Source organism: Canis lupus, chromosome 7 (assembly GCF_003254725.2).
Source record: "Canis lupus dingo isolate Sandy chromosome 7, ASM325472v2, whole genome shotgun sequence".
NCBI classification, from domain to species: Eukaryota; Metazoa; Chordata; class Mammalia; order Carnivora; family Canidae; genus Canis; species Canis lupus.
The window spans coordinates 61753128-61771011 of record NC_064249.1 but is presented as its reverse complement, the minus strand read 5'-3'; the positions used below and the strand labels follow the sequence as shown (position 1 = coordinate 61771011).

The following is a 17884-nucleotide window of genomic DNA, read 5'->3' as shown; positions in this document are numbered from 1 at the left end:
GGGGGGGGCGGGAGGCGGCGCGGAGCCCGGGGAGCCCGCGGGCGCTGCGCTCGGCTGGGGGCGCTCGGGCCGCGGCGGCGGGAGGCTGTCGGCGGGGCTGCTGGGCGGGCGCGGAGCTGGGAGCTGGGAGCTGGGCGCTGGGCGCCGGGAAGAAAGGGACGCGCGCGGCTCGGCGGGGAGGGCGGGGGCGGGGCGGGAAGCCGCGGCGAAGCGGGCGGCGGGTGGCGGCGGGCACAGGCTCAGGCTCGGAGAGCCGCGGCGGCTCCGCTCCCGGATCCCGAGCCGGGCCCCGGCGCGCGGGCTCCCGCCGCCCCGGCCCCGCCCCGCCCGCGCCCGCCCGCGCCCGCCGCCGCCGCCGCCGCCGCGAGCCCGGGAAGAGCGCCGCGACCCCCAGCCCCGGCCCCGCCGCCGGCCCGAGCGGATCCCGAGCGGATCCCGAGCGGATCCCGAGCCGCCGCGCCGGGCTGCGAGTGTGCGAGTGTGCCGCGCTCGCCCCGTGCCTGGCACATGCGTAAAAGCGAGTTGCGCCCAAAGTCCCAGCCATACCCTCCTTAGCAAATAATAACAAACCCGAACCGTCAGATCTTACCTGAAACATTGAAGCACAAAGTCTCTCTCCAAGTCCCCTTTTCCTTTTCCTCTCCCCCCTTTTCCGATTTCTCTCCCAGCGATCTGCTCGGCTCGCCACACCAGAGAGAAATGCAATAGCTTGGCTAAGGTAGACAGAACAAAATACAGAGAAGAGTTGCTCCAGGGCTTTGAAACCCCTCAAGGCAAGGATCAGGATACAATTAGCTCATGCCTCTACCTCCAGTCTAAATCAATCTCCAAAATAAAACTTAAATCAAATTAACCGATCACAGGGCAGACAATTGATCTCCTGCAAAAAATAAAGCTCTACGTATACGTATAGATAAATATACATATAGGAAATTTTTTTCCCAGTTTTTTTTTTTTTTTTTTTTGTGGAAAAACAGTCTTATTCCAGCCTCCAACTTGCTTTTTACCCTCCTCTTGCACAGAAAAGCTGATTTTAATCGTTGTGATTAGTTTTGATGTAACGTTTCCGCGGGCGATTTCTGCAAATGGATGGAGTGTTTCTTTGCCAAAAGAGGGAAAAGCAGCAGATGATGATAATTATAAGGATTGTTGGTTGTTTCTTTTTATTTGTGTTTAGGGCTCTCCCTTCACTTTCTCGAGTTGACCTGACATTGCTGTTACACTAAGGTCGCACAACTTGTTGATGAGGATCACCGCCCTGTCTGATCAAAGGATAGGTGATAATTTGGCAACAGAGCGGCACATTTTTTGGTTCCTTTGGCGACATAACGTCCCAAATGACGTGGATAAAAATAAGCACATGCAGTCTGCTTTGCCCCAATCAAGTCTGAATCAGCGCCTGGGGGTGATACACAAACTCATTTCAAATGTTCAACCATGCAGAATTGCAAAAAGATTGAAGGAGTTATACCACATTTCTTTTTAAAAAAATAGCAAAATTAAAATAAAACAAAACCTACATTAGGTGTAGCCAAAGACCTATCATTTAGATTTTATTTGATCAACCTTCTGAACGTATCTCGCCTGCTCCCTTCTCTTAGCTTCCCTCCACCTGGTACCTTTTATGGGGGGGGGGGGGGAGTGTCTGTGTATAATTCCATTATTTGACGGAAGTGCTCAACAGAACTAAAGAGACTCTAACATAAACACATTTTCCCAGATTGTGAATCTAGTTCTGACCTCCCCCACTCCTCATCACATCTCCTTCCTTTCTAGGTCTTTGTTCAAAGAAATTGTGCCTGAGCCAGTCGTTATCTTAATTCTTTGTAGTTAGAGTGGGATATTTGGTCGTAACTCTAGGGTCACCTCTCATTAGTGTTCTATCCTTACAGGATACTTTTTGAAATGGTATATATATATATATATATATTTTTTTTTTTTTGAGCACTTCACAGTTCATTAATTCAAAGACTTTGCTGACATTTCATATGAAAAAGCCCAGGCTGTAAGGCCAAGGATACTAAAAAAAGAAAGAAAGAAAAAAAACCCTAAATAGAACCAGACATGTCCTGTGAATACCTGCAATTGGCAGCATTTCACAGGAAGTCTTTTTTAAACTATCATCTTTCTTTTGAGGTAAGCAACTGCTGCAGTACCAGCAGAAAAGGGAAGGGTCAAGCTTTTTAAAGGGATCATCAGTCAGATCCACATAATAATGACCCGAGAGAGTAATGTCATAATGAGAATCAGGGGTGTTGGTAGTGTTTGTTTGTTTGTTTGTTTGTTTGTTACAGAACAAGTTCATAAGACATGGGTGTCTGGTTTGAGAATATCAGTGACCTACAAGAAGAAAAAAAATGAGTGGCTCACAAAACAACAAGAAACAAAATCACATCTTTCTTTGCACATTCTCCTTCTCTTCCCCCCTCCACACAAGGTAGATATATCCTCTGATATATCTCATTGCAATGATGTTTTTTGAAATATTCACAAAACCCCAAATCCAACTGAATAAGAACTTTCTTCTTGCCCCCAAATGGCACTACATACATTGAAGATGTGGCCTGAAATGACTTTTATTAAAGTCCGGAGAACCTTGTGTCATTGTCCTGGGATGTTAGAGCTGGAAAGATCAGTTGTGGAAAGATCCCTCCATCTAGTTCTTCACAACATCTTACAGATGAGGAAACGGAAGCAGCTTGCCCAGGGTCACACAGCAGTCAGCGACAAGGCCAAGACCAGGCTGGCAGAGGCAGGACTAACACCCATGTGAGTGGTGCCTCCCTGAAGGCGCTTACCCCTTCAGAAACTGTGTACAACCTTCTAAGTTGTACTGACGTGGCTTAAAAACCATACTTCCAGAATTCCCTTTCTGGAGTTTGTCCTAACAACCTGTTAGCACGTTCTTTTAAATATCTCTGATAGCAGCACATCCTTGTCCTTTGGCATTTAACTTTTGTAACAACTACTCTCCCTCCCTCCATCCCCCACCACCCAAAGTTAGTACCAGGTCTGGGAATAAGTGAATAATGAAGATGGCTTATACTATTTAGAGTCAAAAAAGCAAATATGGCTAAACACAGTGAGGCCAATTTTCTTATCAGTACCTAAAGGAACTGAAGACTATCAGCAAAAAATTTTCAGCAGGGGAATTACTGGGATTTCAAGGACTGCAGAGTAAAGTCTCATTTTATCGTGGTGAGGATCTTAATTTTCTTGTAGTTTGAAAGGGACTCAAAGTTGAGATTCAGACGGAAAACTTACTGTGTACCAATCAACACAAAGAAAAGGATAAACTTCACAACCTTCACATCAAGGATGAGGACAACTGACTTTAAATTTTAAGATAGATTTTTTTTTCTAATGAAATGGCGTGTGAAAAGCAGGGCCCATGTCTTGCCTAAGTATAAGATATGAATTTACCAACTTTGCTCCAATCAGCCCCTGCAATCATGAAATTACCCCCAAAGTATTTTATCTGATTAAAATCTGTGCAAGTGAACGTGTGCATTTGGCGAGCTCTGCGGTACTTTTTTGCCAATCATGAAGAAGTTGGGGGAAAAAGTATATTAAAAATCCTTCCAACCTCCTTTTTCAATAAACAGTTGAAGTGAGAGCAGCAGCCTAAAGACCGTTAGCAACACGAAAGACAATGGCAATAAAATTGTCAGCAAGAAAACAATCAGAAAGAAGACACAGACCTCTGTTTCCCTCTTCCTTGGTCTCACTATCAAAATGAGTTCCGCCAGTTTTTAAGACATAAAAACAGGTAAAATAAGATATTTTGAACTGAAACCAGGGGCTGGGTGGAAAAAAATTTAGTGCCCTGACCATTGAAGAAGAGAAAACAGGATGTGCTTTAAGGAGAACGGCGATCCCTTTTCCTGGTGATGTGGGGACAGCTCATTTGGTCGCCTGGAGGTCACCGAACCCTCAAATCACGAGTTTGCACAGAACATCACGGCGTGGTCCAGGGGTAGCCCTGCGGTACATTCTTGGTAGCGATTTGACAAGATGTGGACATTACTGGCTGAGATGAAATGTGAAATTGCAAAACCCTTCAGTGAAGCCAGGCACCCAGATCCAAGTTAAAAATCCCACTGCACTTTGCTTTAGGAAGAAGAGAGCAGTGGCAGCGCCTGGGCCCAAGCGGGACACACGTGGCCGTCAGCGGCCACGGCAAGGCTGCCACGGGTTCTCCCCACATGTCACCAAATGACAGTATTTCCACCGTTGCTTCAGCACGATCCACCTCTAACCACCATGAGAGGCGCTGCCACACAGGAAGGCAAATTATGTTATTCTATCTTCGAGTCAGTGTTTTGGAGGAAATCACCTGTTTTTTATCAGTCAACCTGAAACCCCCTATAATACTGTGGAATGCGCACATTTTCCTGGAGTTGAATAGAGGCATTAACAAGCTCAAACAGAATGGGTTTGTGATTCCTGGAGATTTGGCCCCAACCGCCACCTGTTTACAATTAGCCTCTGGAAAACATGGTAGTTTTCTATATCACTGTCAACGTTAAGAGTCTGTAACATCTCACGTTCTGAAGGGGTAGGTCTTCTTTTTTTTTTTTTTTTTTTTTTTTTAAGGGGTAGGTCTTCTAATGGTGGCAGATGGGCTGGCGAGCATCAGTTTCTGCTCACCCAGAATTCTGAATAGAAACAGATACCACATCCCACATCCTCGTCCTGAAGCCCTTAGACCACTTTAGTCTTTTATCAAAGTTTCTTCTCTAGCTGTGTAATGTGAACACATACTCCCATGATGAAGCAACACAAATGAATTCAGAAATAAAATTTGACGATGGTCAGATACCCTGATTGCCATTTTAGACAGAGAAAAAGAGAAGAAAGATATTCATGCAATGGGAGATACTGAATTATTTGATATTTCCATGGATGATCTCTTTAAAAGATAATAGCTAAGCCTCATTTTATCACTTCACCTAGAAGTCACATGGACACCTTACCTTTTCATGTAAAATAATGGGTGAAATGAGATTTTCTTCGAGGTAAATTCTAGCTGTGAATGAGCATAGGTCTACGACGCTGCTTACTAGGGAAAACTCTGTTCCTTTGAGAATCCTTGATTTCGACAAGACTGTCTCACACGTAGAATACAATTAATTAAGCATTTTGATAATTGCTGGTGTAAGAAAGGGGACTGGACCGGAAATCTGCCACAAATCTCTTTCTTTATAATTATTAATGTTCTGTCTTTCAGGAAATACAGAATCGGTACAGGCAAGTGCTTCAAAAGCAAAATATAAAAAAGGAAAACAGGATTTCGAATATTAAAAGAAATGAATTTCAGACCTGATTCGGATCTCTGAGAAATAGTCCAATCAATCAATCATATATCATATTACCCAGTTTCTACGTTCTCCAATTTATGTGCATTCTTCTTTCCCAAGCGTTAGACTTTATCATTTTTAGCTTGTTCTGTGTCATCTGCGAGGCGATCCATTTTAAAGCAATGCAGTGGTTATTTTAAGGAAACATTTTTAATAAGACAAACATTTCATTAGCTAATTTGTTCTATTTCTTATTTCAGTGCCTCATAGTAAACTAGCTGGCATTGAAAGGTACTTCTATTTGCAGAGTAACGCGTCTCATGCACAGCCCATTCAGTGGAGAACCACTTAGCTTTGCTTCACTGTTCTGTCTGAACCAAAGCCGTTCATGAGAAACCCCATAATACAATCAAGGCCCCTCCGGGGCACCATATACATTTATGTAACTTATCTCTTTGTACATCCTTTGGGTGTCAGAACCTCTCAGCTTTGCTAACCATAAAAAGTCTGCCTTAAGCATATTACTAACTTTAAAACTCTAATGATATGGATGTCATATTTCAATTTTTAAAAAACCTTTCCCCGCTCCACCCTAAAAAAAAAAATCCTATAAAACTTATTCAGTAGAATCATTCTATGGTTAAAAACGTAAAATGTATTTAAAAGAAAAAGAATCATGAATGTGTTCTAGTTAAATGCAAACAAACCCAAGAATTAAAAAAAAAAAATCTGGTCAAAAAATAATAAACAAGAGACAAACATATTAGTCTTCAAGTTTTAGTAAGAGCCACTATTAACAAATTGCCACGGGAAGCAAGAATCTGTGTACTTTCTTTAAAGTTATCAAGAGAGAAAGCACTTTTTAGAGTCTTAATGAGTATAAGCCTGATCAGCTAAAACGGGCCCTGGGAGTGGGGGAGCAAATCGACAAGACTATTCCACATGGGCGTTTAAATGATTCCAACATTATTCTTAATAATAACATTAATGATAGTAGTGATAAGAAACAATTATGAATGATGGTAGGGAACTTCCATTGTGTAAAGACCATCTGGCTATGAGAGTCAGACGTGAAATTTTAAAATTAAATCCTCAATCTGTCCCTTTAAGGTTGCTTTGTAGATAATGGATATCTTAATTTTTTAAAAAGAAAAAAACCATATCCATTGTACCAAACATATAGCAGCTCCTGCTGAGAAAACAAAGCCTGTGTGTCTATTTCTTTTCTAATTGTTCATGTCCCTAAACAAAACAAAGGCTCTGTGAAAGAGCTTATAAGATAATGATAGTAACTCATCAGTCTTTTATTGTTCTCTTCTGAAAAATTTTGATAGGTAAAGCGTTGTTATGATCCTTCTACTCCTCATTTCCCCAAAGTGGGGGACGAGAATTTCCCTACGTTTTCTTTGTATGGTAAAGCCTACTAAAAGAAACATTTTTGGGTGGAAGGGGCTGAGTGTTTGGACTGCAACAAATGTATAATTTAAAACTATTCTTTACGTCATAATGCAAAATATAAAAGAGAAAACATTTAACTCAGAACCTGGAAAATGATCAGTATTAGTAGATATGCTGTTTTTGTTTTATTTGTTACACCCAGGGTTTAGCTATGGCTAGTTTTTAGATTCTCTGGCCGTGTCAAAATGTAGTAGGGACAAAAGGACAAACATTACCTGACGCTACTTACATGGGGTACCTAGAGTAGTCGAATTCATAAAGACAGATCAGTGGTTAGTGGGCCTGGAGGAGAGGAGGATATGGGGAGTTATCCTTTAATGGGTACATGGTTTTGGAAGGACGAAAGATCTGGAGATGGATGTTGGTAATAGTTACATAACAACGTGAATGTACTTAATGCCACTGAGCTGTATACTTAAAAATGATTAAAATGGTAGATTTTGTCTTACGTATATTTTACTGCTACTACAACAGCAAAACAGGAAAAACTATACAAAGATTATAAACAATCATTTTGTTCTCAACTTTGTCCAGTCTGTACTCACCTTTGGCTTCTTAGACCCAAAACAAATATAAACTGAAGTAGTGAATGAACTTTCCAAACAATTGGTCCTCTGCCACAAATTCAGTAAGTAAAGCAAGAGCAATAAAATCAACCAATTTCCTTATTCATAGGATGTCAAGCTCCTAGCCTGAAGGATGAACTCACCCAGGCAAGTGACTTCTTCTTCCTCTCCTTCCTCCTTTTCCCTTCTCTTTCCTTTTTCTATGAAGACTTCAACTCTTGGAGTGGCTGATATGATTTCCCCTTGTAAGGTCTCCTGAGATTCTGTGGTGATCTGTCTCTAGACAGAGCCGGGTCCCAGGAGCTGCTGTCACACTCATGCGCTGTGCTTTAGTCGAACCCATAACCCAGATACATCAAGCAAGGTGCAGCTGTCTTTGGAAACCTCAGTTGGACCTTCCTGTCCTGTGAGTGAGCAGGGAAGGGGGGAGGGGGGACTTTGCCTTGAGGGGAGAGTAACTATTAATGGTGTGATTGAGCCTTTGCATCGCCCATGCCCACCTTCATTTTTTGAAACCAGAAAGGAGACAGGTAGGCAGGCAAGTGGCAGAAAATACCTTCCCCATGTTCCTGTGCTGATCAATACCCCTGCAGCACTGTGCTGGGTCGTAATCCCTATCCCTTGGTTTAGCACACAGGGTCCAACACAGGGTTGCCTAGAGGCTGAATGGGCATAATAGCACTTGATCTGGTCTCCCTTCTTTGGTTTCCACATTCGTATGCTATGCCCATTTATTTTTATCTTGCATCACATCTTTCTTCTCTTTCTCAGTGCCTCCCTCATCCTCTGTTGGTGACAAATAAAAGGAAAGGTGTCTCCCAACCAACATGAGTTCTAGGGGAACATCTTCACGGCCTAATTGGTTGGCTCTTAATTTCAGGGAACCTTGACTGGGTATGTTTCCTAATTAGACCAGGAAAACCTAACGGGGGTGCTGACGCTGCCTCCCCCAGGCAAGCTGTGTGCACAAAACAGCTAGCATCCAAAGGAAATTTCTCTTGGTAATTACTTTACCCAACTTAAGCTTCAGTGAAACTTGAACCTTTCATAAGATGGAAGCCTTGCACCCCTCGCCCGGTTAAACATCGTGTGTCACATTACCAAAAAGCCTTGTGGAAGTCTGTTTTAATACTTTCATGTTGTAAGATGCTTCTAGTTCTCTCTGCCTGTACTGTGTCTCTGTGTGCAGTAGCAAATGAATTGCACGTATAGATACACACATTCCCTTTTCAAGAAAGCAAAGGAAATTGTCCCTGCAAATGAAAACCAATTCCATTCTTTTTAATGAATCTAAGATTTCCCAAACTGAACAGGAAGCTGAGCTGGGTAGTCAGGTCCCTCGCCTCTGGCAGAGGCCACTGTCTAATACATTAGAGCAAGGGAAGAGGACACCCCCCCCCACCACCACCATCACGCGCGTGTGCACACAGGCGTACACACACACAAACACACACACACACAGGCAGTTGTACTGTACCACGGGGGCCTCATAGCCTAAGGCATCAGAATTGATTACCCTTGGCTTGCTTAATTCCAAATGTCCTTGGTAGTTCACAAAAGTCCTGGCGGGTATGGAATTCTACACTTCACATGCATAGCTAGAGTCATATAGTTCTCTGGACAATAACAGAAGTTCCAAAAGAATATGACTTCAGGTCCCCAACTCCTAATACTGAAGACAAGGCAGTTCACCACTATGCCCTCAGCCTTTGAGTTATGCAGAGGGGTTGGAAGATGCATCCTTTGGTACAAAGACAGAAATATTCCTGAGCTTGCTGACCACATAGACTTTTCTTATTGATGGAAGGGGTCTGGCCCTCGGGAGACTCTGAGTAAGTAAGCAAACCTCTTCAATGGTTTCTCTCCACTCTTGAAATAAAGACCAGAATTCCTCGAGACCCCAACCCAGCCTGGGTTGCCCTAATACTCCGGGTCTCCACTCCTACCTCTCAGCTCACTGGTCCAGGATCTTTGCCCGGGAGACACGGTTTATACAAAGAATGCTCTTGCCCTCCCCTAGCAACTCCTGCTCATCCTTTAGCTCAAATATCACTTCCTCGGGGAAGCCTTCCTTCCTTTTAGGACCAGCTCGGTGCTCTTTGTTATAAGCGCTTGTAGTTTACTGGACCTTTCCTTTAGACTACGAGTTGGTTTGCAATTATGCATTTGTTTATTATTTGATAACCATCTGCTTCCACAAGGTAGGAACTCTATCTGTATTTTCTGGATCTCCAGGGCCTCACATAATACTTGGCACACAGTTGGTGCCCAACAAATACTTGTTACTGAATGAATAAGTGAAAGAGTGAACGAATATAAAGAAAAGACACTTTATTTTTTTTTAATATTTTTTTTTAATTTTTATTTATTTATGATAGTCACAGAGAGAGAAAGAGAGGCAGAGACACAGGCAGAGAGAAGCAGGCTCCATGCACCGGGAGCCCGACGTGGGAATCAATACTGGGTCTCCAGGATCGCGCCCTAGGCCAAAGGCAGGCGCCAAACCGCTGCGCCACCCAGGGATCCCGAAAAGACACTTTAGAAAAACAACTAAAAGGGGAAAGAAAAAGACAGAGATTGTTAGTGAGTAGGTAAAGGGAGGAATAAGTACCCTCGGGACTTGATGATTTTATGAGTTTGGCATTAGTATTTCTTGTCATGGGTTTTCAAGGCCCTGGAGAACTTACCCTAAAATCTATGATCCTACCTAAAAGACCTGAGAGCAGAGACTCCATCTGGTTATTTGTACATCAGGGTTCCTGGCAGCATTCTTCACAAGAGCCAGAAGGTGGAAACACCCAAATATCCATCAATGGATGAACAGATACACAAAATGTGACATATAGGTATAATGGAATATTATCCAGCCTTAAAAAGGAATAACAAAAAAAAAAAAAAAAGGAATGACATTTGGACACAAGCTACACCATGGATGAACCTTGAGGATGTGCTAAGTGAACAAAATGACAAATATATGATTCCATGTATATAAAGTGCTGAGATTTGTCAGATACAGAGTGACAGAAAATTAAATGGTGGCTTCCAGGGACAGGGGGAGGAATATATGGGAATTACAGCATTTAATGGATACAGGGTTTCAGTTTGGGAAGATGGAAATGCTCTGGAGATGAATGGAGGTGGTGGTTGCATGAGGTTGTGAATATATTTAATGCCACTGAACACTTAGAAATAGTTAGAATGGTAAGTTTTATGCGGTGTGTATTTTACTACAATTAAAAAGCAAGGGGATGCTAAACACACATGTACACATGCGTGGCCCCCCAAGATGCCTCCCAAGTTCAGAGTCCATTTGCTTATAATGAAGGCCCCATTGTATCTATATGATTCTGTTTAAAACTCACCTGTTTATTATCTTTCATTTTATAGTTTCCGTTTTTCAACTATTCAGTTTTTCCTCTTTGCCCTAACGTTGAGTGGTGGCATAAGGACGAGTGGACATGTAGTGTGTGCATCTGTGCCTTTTCCTGCAGAGGTACCTTCTCCTCCGATGCCAAGGGAGCATAGAATATGGTCCTTCACAACAAAATAGCAGCACTCAAGTTTGATCACATTTAAACTTTGTATTTAAGCTGTTTTCAATTTAGAAACATCTCTAGGAGAAATCAAGACAGCCTTTATTTTTATACTTCCTCTGAATTTTTAAGTGGCTCTCAGATCCAATCTATCGTTTATCTATAGACATATATTAAAATACAAGACACGATTATCATGTCTAAAGCCAAATGTTGACTTTCCTTAGCATTATGCACAAAGGAGTATGGCTAGTATGTGAATCTCTAACACTGGTTCTCAAATGCAGAATGATCATCTTATATGTGGCTAAAAATCTCCTGGAGGTTTCCAGGACCCCAGCTCTGGAAAGACTTACCTGGCAAGTTTGGTGGAAATCTGCATCCAAAACAAAAAAAAACTGGACTACCTTGCTTGCTGCCTTAAAGGACAAACCTTTAGAAGCTTTAGAGAGTGTTTTCAACAGTCTGTCCTTTTTGTCTCAATAATTTGTATTGTACCACCTGTAAGAGGCAAAGACAGGACCTTAAGACTGTCCTCAGTATCAACACAGTCCTCTATGGGGAACAGTTCCCCATAACCACGTTTTACTTCTACAGCCAGTAGTTGGCAAATTTGAGAGGTTACTGATTCTATTGAGAATCAAAAGAAACCATGTTTCCCTCTCTTCCAATTAGAACTCACAAAATTTTCTGCATTCTCTTCAAAGAGGACTTGTCTCCTCGAAGCACATCTGTAGACTCCAGGTAAATTACCCTGTTCTCAATCCTCTTCCTCCCGGATGAGGCCTCTTCCTCATTATTAAAGAATCATATAATTTCATGTTTAAAGGGGGCTTTAGGGATCATGTAATTCAATCAAATAGTTTTTTTTTTTTCAATAGTAGAAGAAACAGAGGCCCAGGGAGATTAAGTGACTAATGTCACACTGGATTAAAACCAAGCTACCTAGATGTAGTTGAAAGTTCTTTCGATGCTGCTCACTCACGTTTGTCTAGGAGATGTAACTAATGAGAAGGTGATCAAACTGACCCTCCCCAAATTTACTCTTTTTTCCCCCACAGGGTTTGTTGGGTAACCCTTCGGAATCCATTGAGGCTGAGCGTGTTTTTAAGAGTTTATCTGAATACCATCCAGTCCTAGAGGATTGTTTGTTTCAAACCCTGAAACCCTAGGCCCATTGAGTCCAAACTGTACCTGCTGCTTCTGCCATAATTCTTTCATGTAAGAGGGTGTAGAGGTGGGAATGCAGGACTAGATTATCCTAGCTGGATTGTGTGGGCAGGTTATAGTAGCCATGGAGCTGAAAGAAGATAAGAGGACAAACTAATGGAGTCCCATGGCCAAGCTACATGGCTCCTTCTTGGACATCTGAGACAGGTAGGTGAGGTAGAGGGAAAAAAATATTGGCTTACGGGCCAGAGTTGGTTCTGCTATTTCCTAGCTATATAATTTTGGTCAAATGAACTTGTGAGCATCAGTTTACTTATGTATGAAATGGCAGTAATTAATACTTACTCGGGGTGTGGTTAGATAGAGAGGGGTTGACATATAAAAAGCCTCTGATATATAACACACAAAAAAATGTTCATGTGTATGTACGTATGTATATGTAATATGCATGGTGTGTGTGTGTGTGTGTGTGTGTGTGTGTGTGTGTGTGTCGGGCTCTCAAAGAAAAGCCAAGGTTTTATAGTGTAAAGTCTTACTTAGAACAGTAACACTCTCTGAAGCACAAATTTTTACAATTTTTAAGGATTCTGTGAGTTTGAGTGTAAGCATTATCCATCTTTCCTTCTTGCTTCACTCAAGCATCTTGGAAACAAGCTGAAAGGTAAATCGTGTGTCTTTAACTCATCCCCTCACCTCTGAGAAAAAGAAAAGCAGAACATGTCAAACTGAAAATATTTTGTCCGGCAGCCCTGGTGGCCCAGAGGTTTGGCGCCTTCAGCCCAGGGAGTGATCCTGGAAACTCGGGATCGAGTCCCACATCAAGCTCGCTGCATGGAGCCTGCCTCTCCCTCTGCCTGTGTCTCTGCCTCTCTCTCTCTTTCTCTCTCTCTCTCATATGAATGAATAAATAAAATCTTATAAAAATAAAAATATTGTGTCAAATCATTATGCCTTTATTAAATGTTTGATTTCTCCAGTACAAAATGGGAGGAAGGACAGATCCAGCCAACAGTGTTTACTGTCTGGTTGGGAAAATGATGTTTAATATAAGAAACAACCAGAGAATAATACCAGGTGGTATGCAAACCATCACTGGCTCTCATTTCAGAAGACGAAACGATCTGAGGGTCTGGGGTTGGCTTGGAAAGGCATCTTGGGAGGCTACGTAGGCTGGTGTTTGAGAGTGGGTTGTGGATGCAGACCAATGGGGACACGTCTCAGCTCTACTGCCGGTATTTTTGTCTAGTTATAACATTTTAATCCTTAGTCCTCTCATTTTGCAAAGGGGAAAATGACATTTGCTTCTTAGGGTGTTGTTAAGATTAAACAAGATAACAGATAACAGAGCACTCAGCACAGACACTGGCACGTAGTAAAAGGTCAAGAAATTAGCTGCACATGTCCGTTTCTCATGAAATAGGAATCTTGGACAGTAAATGTTGAGGATGTAGAGCATCTGCTTGTGGAAATATAAAATGGTACAGACACTTTGGAAAACAGTGTGGCAATTTCTCAAAATATTAAAGTTACCGTATGACCCAGCTATTCCACTTCAAGGGCACTGGAAACATATGTACACACAACTCTTGTCCACAAATACTCATAGCAGCATTATTCATAGTAGCACAAAAGTGGACCCATGAACCCCCATGTCCATGAAGTGATGAATGGATAAACACAATCTGCTGTATCCACACAGCAGAATATTATTCAGCAACACAGAGGAACGGAGTACTGATCGCTGCTGAAACATAGGTGAACCTTGAAAACTAGGTGAAAGAAGCCAGTCACTAAGCACCCTATGTTATGTGGTCCCATTAATGTCAAGGTCCAGAATAGGCATCCATAGAGACCAAAAGTGGATTCATGGTGGTGAGGAGATGAGGTGGGGGGGGGGGGGGTGGGCTGGGGAAAAGGGAGAGGGGAAAGGAAGCGACTGCTGATGGATTTGAGGTTTCTTCTTGCCATGAGGAAAGATTCTGGAATTAGTGACAGCGGCACAACATTGCAAATGTACGACGTGCTACTTTAAACGAATTGTCCACTTTAAGTGAGTGAACTCTGTAGTATGTGAAATATATCTCAATAAACCCATTTAAAAAAAAAAAAAGAGGTGAGGCTTAAAAGAATGTGGCACTTGGACAGGCAGAAGGAGCAAGAGGGGGCAGCCTGGGAGGCTCAGCGGTTTAGCGCCGCCTTCAGCCCAGGGCCTGATCCTGGAGTCCTGGCATCGAGTCCCACGTGGGGCTCCCTGCAGGGAGCCTGCTTCTCCCTCTGCCTGTGTCTCTGCCCCTCTCTCTCTCTCTCTCTGTGTCTCATGAATAAATAAATAAAATCTTTAAAAAAAAAAAAGGAGCAAGAAGACGGAGCACACAAGAAACGGACCGTGTCATCGGAGCATCTGAGCATGTGAGCATAAATTGGAGAGAATATTTGCAGCAGAAGGACTGTGGGAGAGGGTGCGCCAAGGTGGGCCACCTAAGACCAGGGGGAGCGGTTCCAACTGTAGAGGTGGTCTGAGGGTCCCTGGGGGTGGTAGGAAGGTTGGAGTAGATAGAATGTTCCAGATTTATAAAGAATGTGGTTTGGGTGGAGCAGGGAAGAAAAATCAGAGTCAGAGTCGGGCGAACTGTAGTAGCTTCTGATAGAAAAGGAGACACTTCCTTGGGGCTTAGGTTGGGTGGGCAGGGCTGGCTCTGGCTGGAGGGAAGGACGGTGAGGGTCCCGGGGTGGGGGGGCTGGCATCCCACCGGCTGTCACGGGTGGGCCGGCCTCCCCGAGTGGGCTGCTCGGGGAACGTGAGTGGAGCCCCCCATCCTCCCTCGCAGAGCATCCTGCTTCCTGTGAAAATTGTCCTAGGGGGAGGAAGATCCTCATTTTCGGTACAGAACAAACACAAATAGGATATTTCATATCTTCTCTGCCATTTTCACCCTTCCCTGTAATTGGAAACTCTCGCCCCCAGTCTCACCTGTAGGAGTCTGTCTTCCAATGCAGAATTCTCTCCCCCTCCTCATCGAACCCTCCCTGTCTGCCTTCTCTGCCCACCCCCCCCCCCCCAAACTTCACAGGGTTTTATTTTCTTTGTCAGTCCTCTGGATTAGCGATGGTAAAGGAGTAGGGGAGGAGAGGGAGCGGATGCTTCTGTTTCATTAGTTTCTGATCAAGTGTGCAATTTTTAAAGGCTGCTTTCATAAATCTACACACTTTTCTGTTTAACAGTCTCCAAGTTACCTCCCTCTTGCAGGCTTTGGTTTTGTGCTCAGGGGCACGGAGACCTCGAACGTTTCTACATGGTGTCTTAACTAGCCTCCAGCGGATTCGGAGGGTTGAGCTTCTCTTTGTCCCCCGGCTTGCTATTAACTATGTTCTCCTTCTTCCTGGATGTTGCCCTCTTCCCTCAAGTTCACTGCTGCAGATTTTCTCTTGGGAGCCACCCTCAATTATAATATCAAACCTAGGTCTTGGGGTGATCTAGCTGCCCACTGCAGCTCCCACACCCAGACTTGCGCCGGGTGTGTGAGACTAGATGAACGCCCTCCTCCTCTCTGGGAGACACCCTTGAAAGTTGTACTGCCCGGGAGTCATTTATAAGGCTTCGCCCTGTATCACCTCCCCTAGCACCCTACAATGCTTCATAGGATGAACACCAGAGAGTCTTGGTGGTTCGAATTACTATTGCTGTCTGGACAACTCAAGTTATTGCTCTGTGACTAGGTGTATGCATATTTTTTTAAGGTTTAAGAGAAAAGTGTTTGGATGACTGGGATTTGAAAGTTAAAGGCTTTTCAAAAAAATTTTTTTTAAGTTACTTTCCCCTATGAGACACATACGTCTTGGGCTGTTGAGGTTCGGGGAAGAGGTAAAGGGGTTTTAGGCTGCTTGCTTGGGTAGAGTAGTGAAGTCATGGTGGGTTGCTACCTTGGGTTTCTTGGATACCCCTCTTCATTCTGTAGGGGACTCTTCCTCTCTTCTTCCTTCCTTCTGTGCCTCTCCCCTTCCCCATCCTTCCTTCCTCCCACCCTCCCTTCCTTCCTCCCTCTCTCCCTCTTTTCCTTACTCTTCTCTCCCTCCTTCTCCCCTCCCTCCTTCTCTCCCTCCCTCCCTTTCATTCCACTTAGTAGTGTGACAGTTGCTTCTAATTTCCTTGCAACTTGGAAGTAAAAGTGCCTTTTCATTCTTAGGCTTTCTTTCTTCTTATCTTCCTAACTGCCTGTCTCCATCCACTGCATTCAGACTTTACTTACCCTTTAAGTCATCAAAGTGAGCTGAAAACCAAACCTCTCTGCCTTTGACCATGAACCTTCCCAAATGTCATTCTTCTGTCCAGAAATGTCCGTCACTACTTCATCGTCTGGCAGAGCAGCTCAGCCTTCAACCAGCCCGAAGGTTCCTTTCCATCTGTCTGTCTCTTCCAACTATATACAAAATACTCAGGACTTCCCTGGAATTCTTAGGGCCTGAGAACATTCTGGAGATTTTGAACTTCCCAGTTGGGTCCAGTACATAATCTATTGCAGTTGTGAGCATGACCTGGCTCCTATAGTCAATCAGATGTCCAGGCTCCTGGACCAACAACACTCGGTGAACACCTGATCCAGTACAGCTTCCTCCAAACCAGCTCCTGCCCTGGACTCCTGCAGCTCTGAGGCATCGCTGTTCACCTCATCCATTCACTCAGTCTTCCACTGATTCATTCTTACCACAGATCCATCCCTTAGAGGCCGTGAGATGTATCAACAGAAGACCCGAATTACGGTCCTAGGATGTGGCCTGTTCCAAGTCTGTCTCTCAGGATCCCTGGAAAAGGAAAGATCTTGGATTTAAGCTGACTGTCATTTCCCTATCATAAATTAACAATAGTTCTGTCTATGTGTCTTACCAAGCTTAATCATGTGCCAGTTGTTTAGTGATATTAGTATAAGGAAGCCTGGAGCCCTGACCTTTTTGTGGGAAATGGTCTCTAATGAAAGAATCTCCCTGTCCCCAGCCCCAGGGATAAACATGAAATCTTACTTTTCATTTGCTTCTGGGCCTTTGTTACTGTGAACTTTGACCAGTCTTTCAACCCCATCCGTGAGAACACACTCTAGGAATCCTGAACACCTACACCTGGGTGAGAAGGGAGACAGTTGCCCCAGGGGCTGCCTTGCTCTAGCCCTGCCTCTCAGGGCTCCTGCTCTGCTGCTCAGCTGTGCAGGAGAGTAGCCCCATTGCTTCCACTCCCCCCAGACTCTTCCTGACAACAGAAGAGTTTCAGACCCTTCCAAGTCTTGTACTCTGGTCCCTGTCCTTGACATTACTCATCTGGATTGTGAAAGGGCCTCTTGTTTGTGAATTCCAATAGGTGCCTGAGTTACTCCACAATGACTCTGTAATGAAGCAGTACTCTTCATTTTATAGAATCCAAGATGCCATCAATGGTAAACCATGCCATTATTTTTATGTCTCACGAGAAGAAAGAATACAGCCAAAATATGACTATTGTTGATGTTAAGACCATCCTATTTAAAAAAATGCATATCTTAAGAATCAATGAAATGTGGAGCACAGTGGTTACATGTGCAATCCTTGGAGTCAGACTGCTTAGATCTGAGTCTCAATTCTATTATTTAATTTTTGACCTTAGGCAAGTCACCTAACTCCTCCATGCTCCTGTTTCCTCATCTGTTGGGATGATAATAATAGAATATACTTGAGAGGACATTGAGGACTAGATAAGTGATTCCATGTAAAACACTTAACACCATGCCTAGAGTATAATAAAGAGTCAATAAATGCCAACTTTTAGTTGAATGTTAATAAAGAATAGTAGTTAATAGCCAACATTATTGAGCAAATATTATGCACCAGGAGT

General features: G+C 43.4%; 1 protein-coding gene and 1 long non-coding RNA gene across 2 annotated transcripts in view; one reads left to right on the top strand and one right to left on the bottom strand.

Annotated features, from left to right (window-relative positions):
- KCTD1 (potassium channel tetramerization domain containing 1) overlaps positions 1 to 740 on the bottom strand; it is a 183987-nt gene extending 183247 nt beyond the window's left edge. The window contains exon 1 of the mRNA XM_025429262.3: positions 590 to 740. Coding sequence (XP_025285047.1) covers positions 590 to 598 — 9 coding nt within the window. The 5' untranslated portion in view covers positions 599 to 740. The remainder of the gene's footprint in view (positions 1 to 589) is intronic.
- Positions 1 to 17884, top strand: part of LOC125755465 (uncharacterized) — a 42519-nt gene that overhangs the window by 1380 nt on the left and 23255 nt on the right. The window lies entirely within an intron of this gene.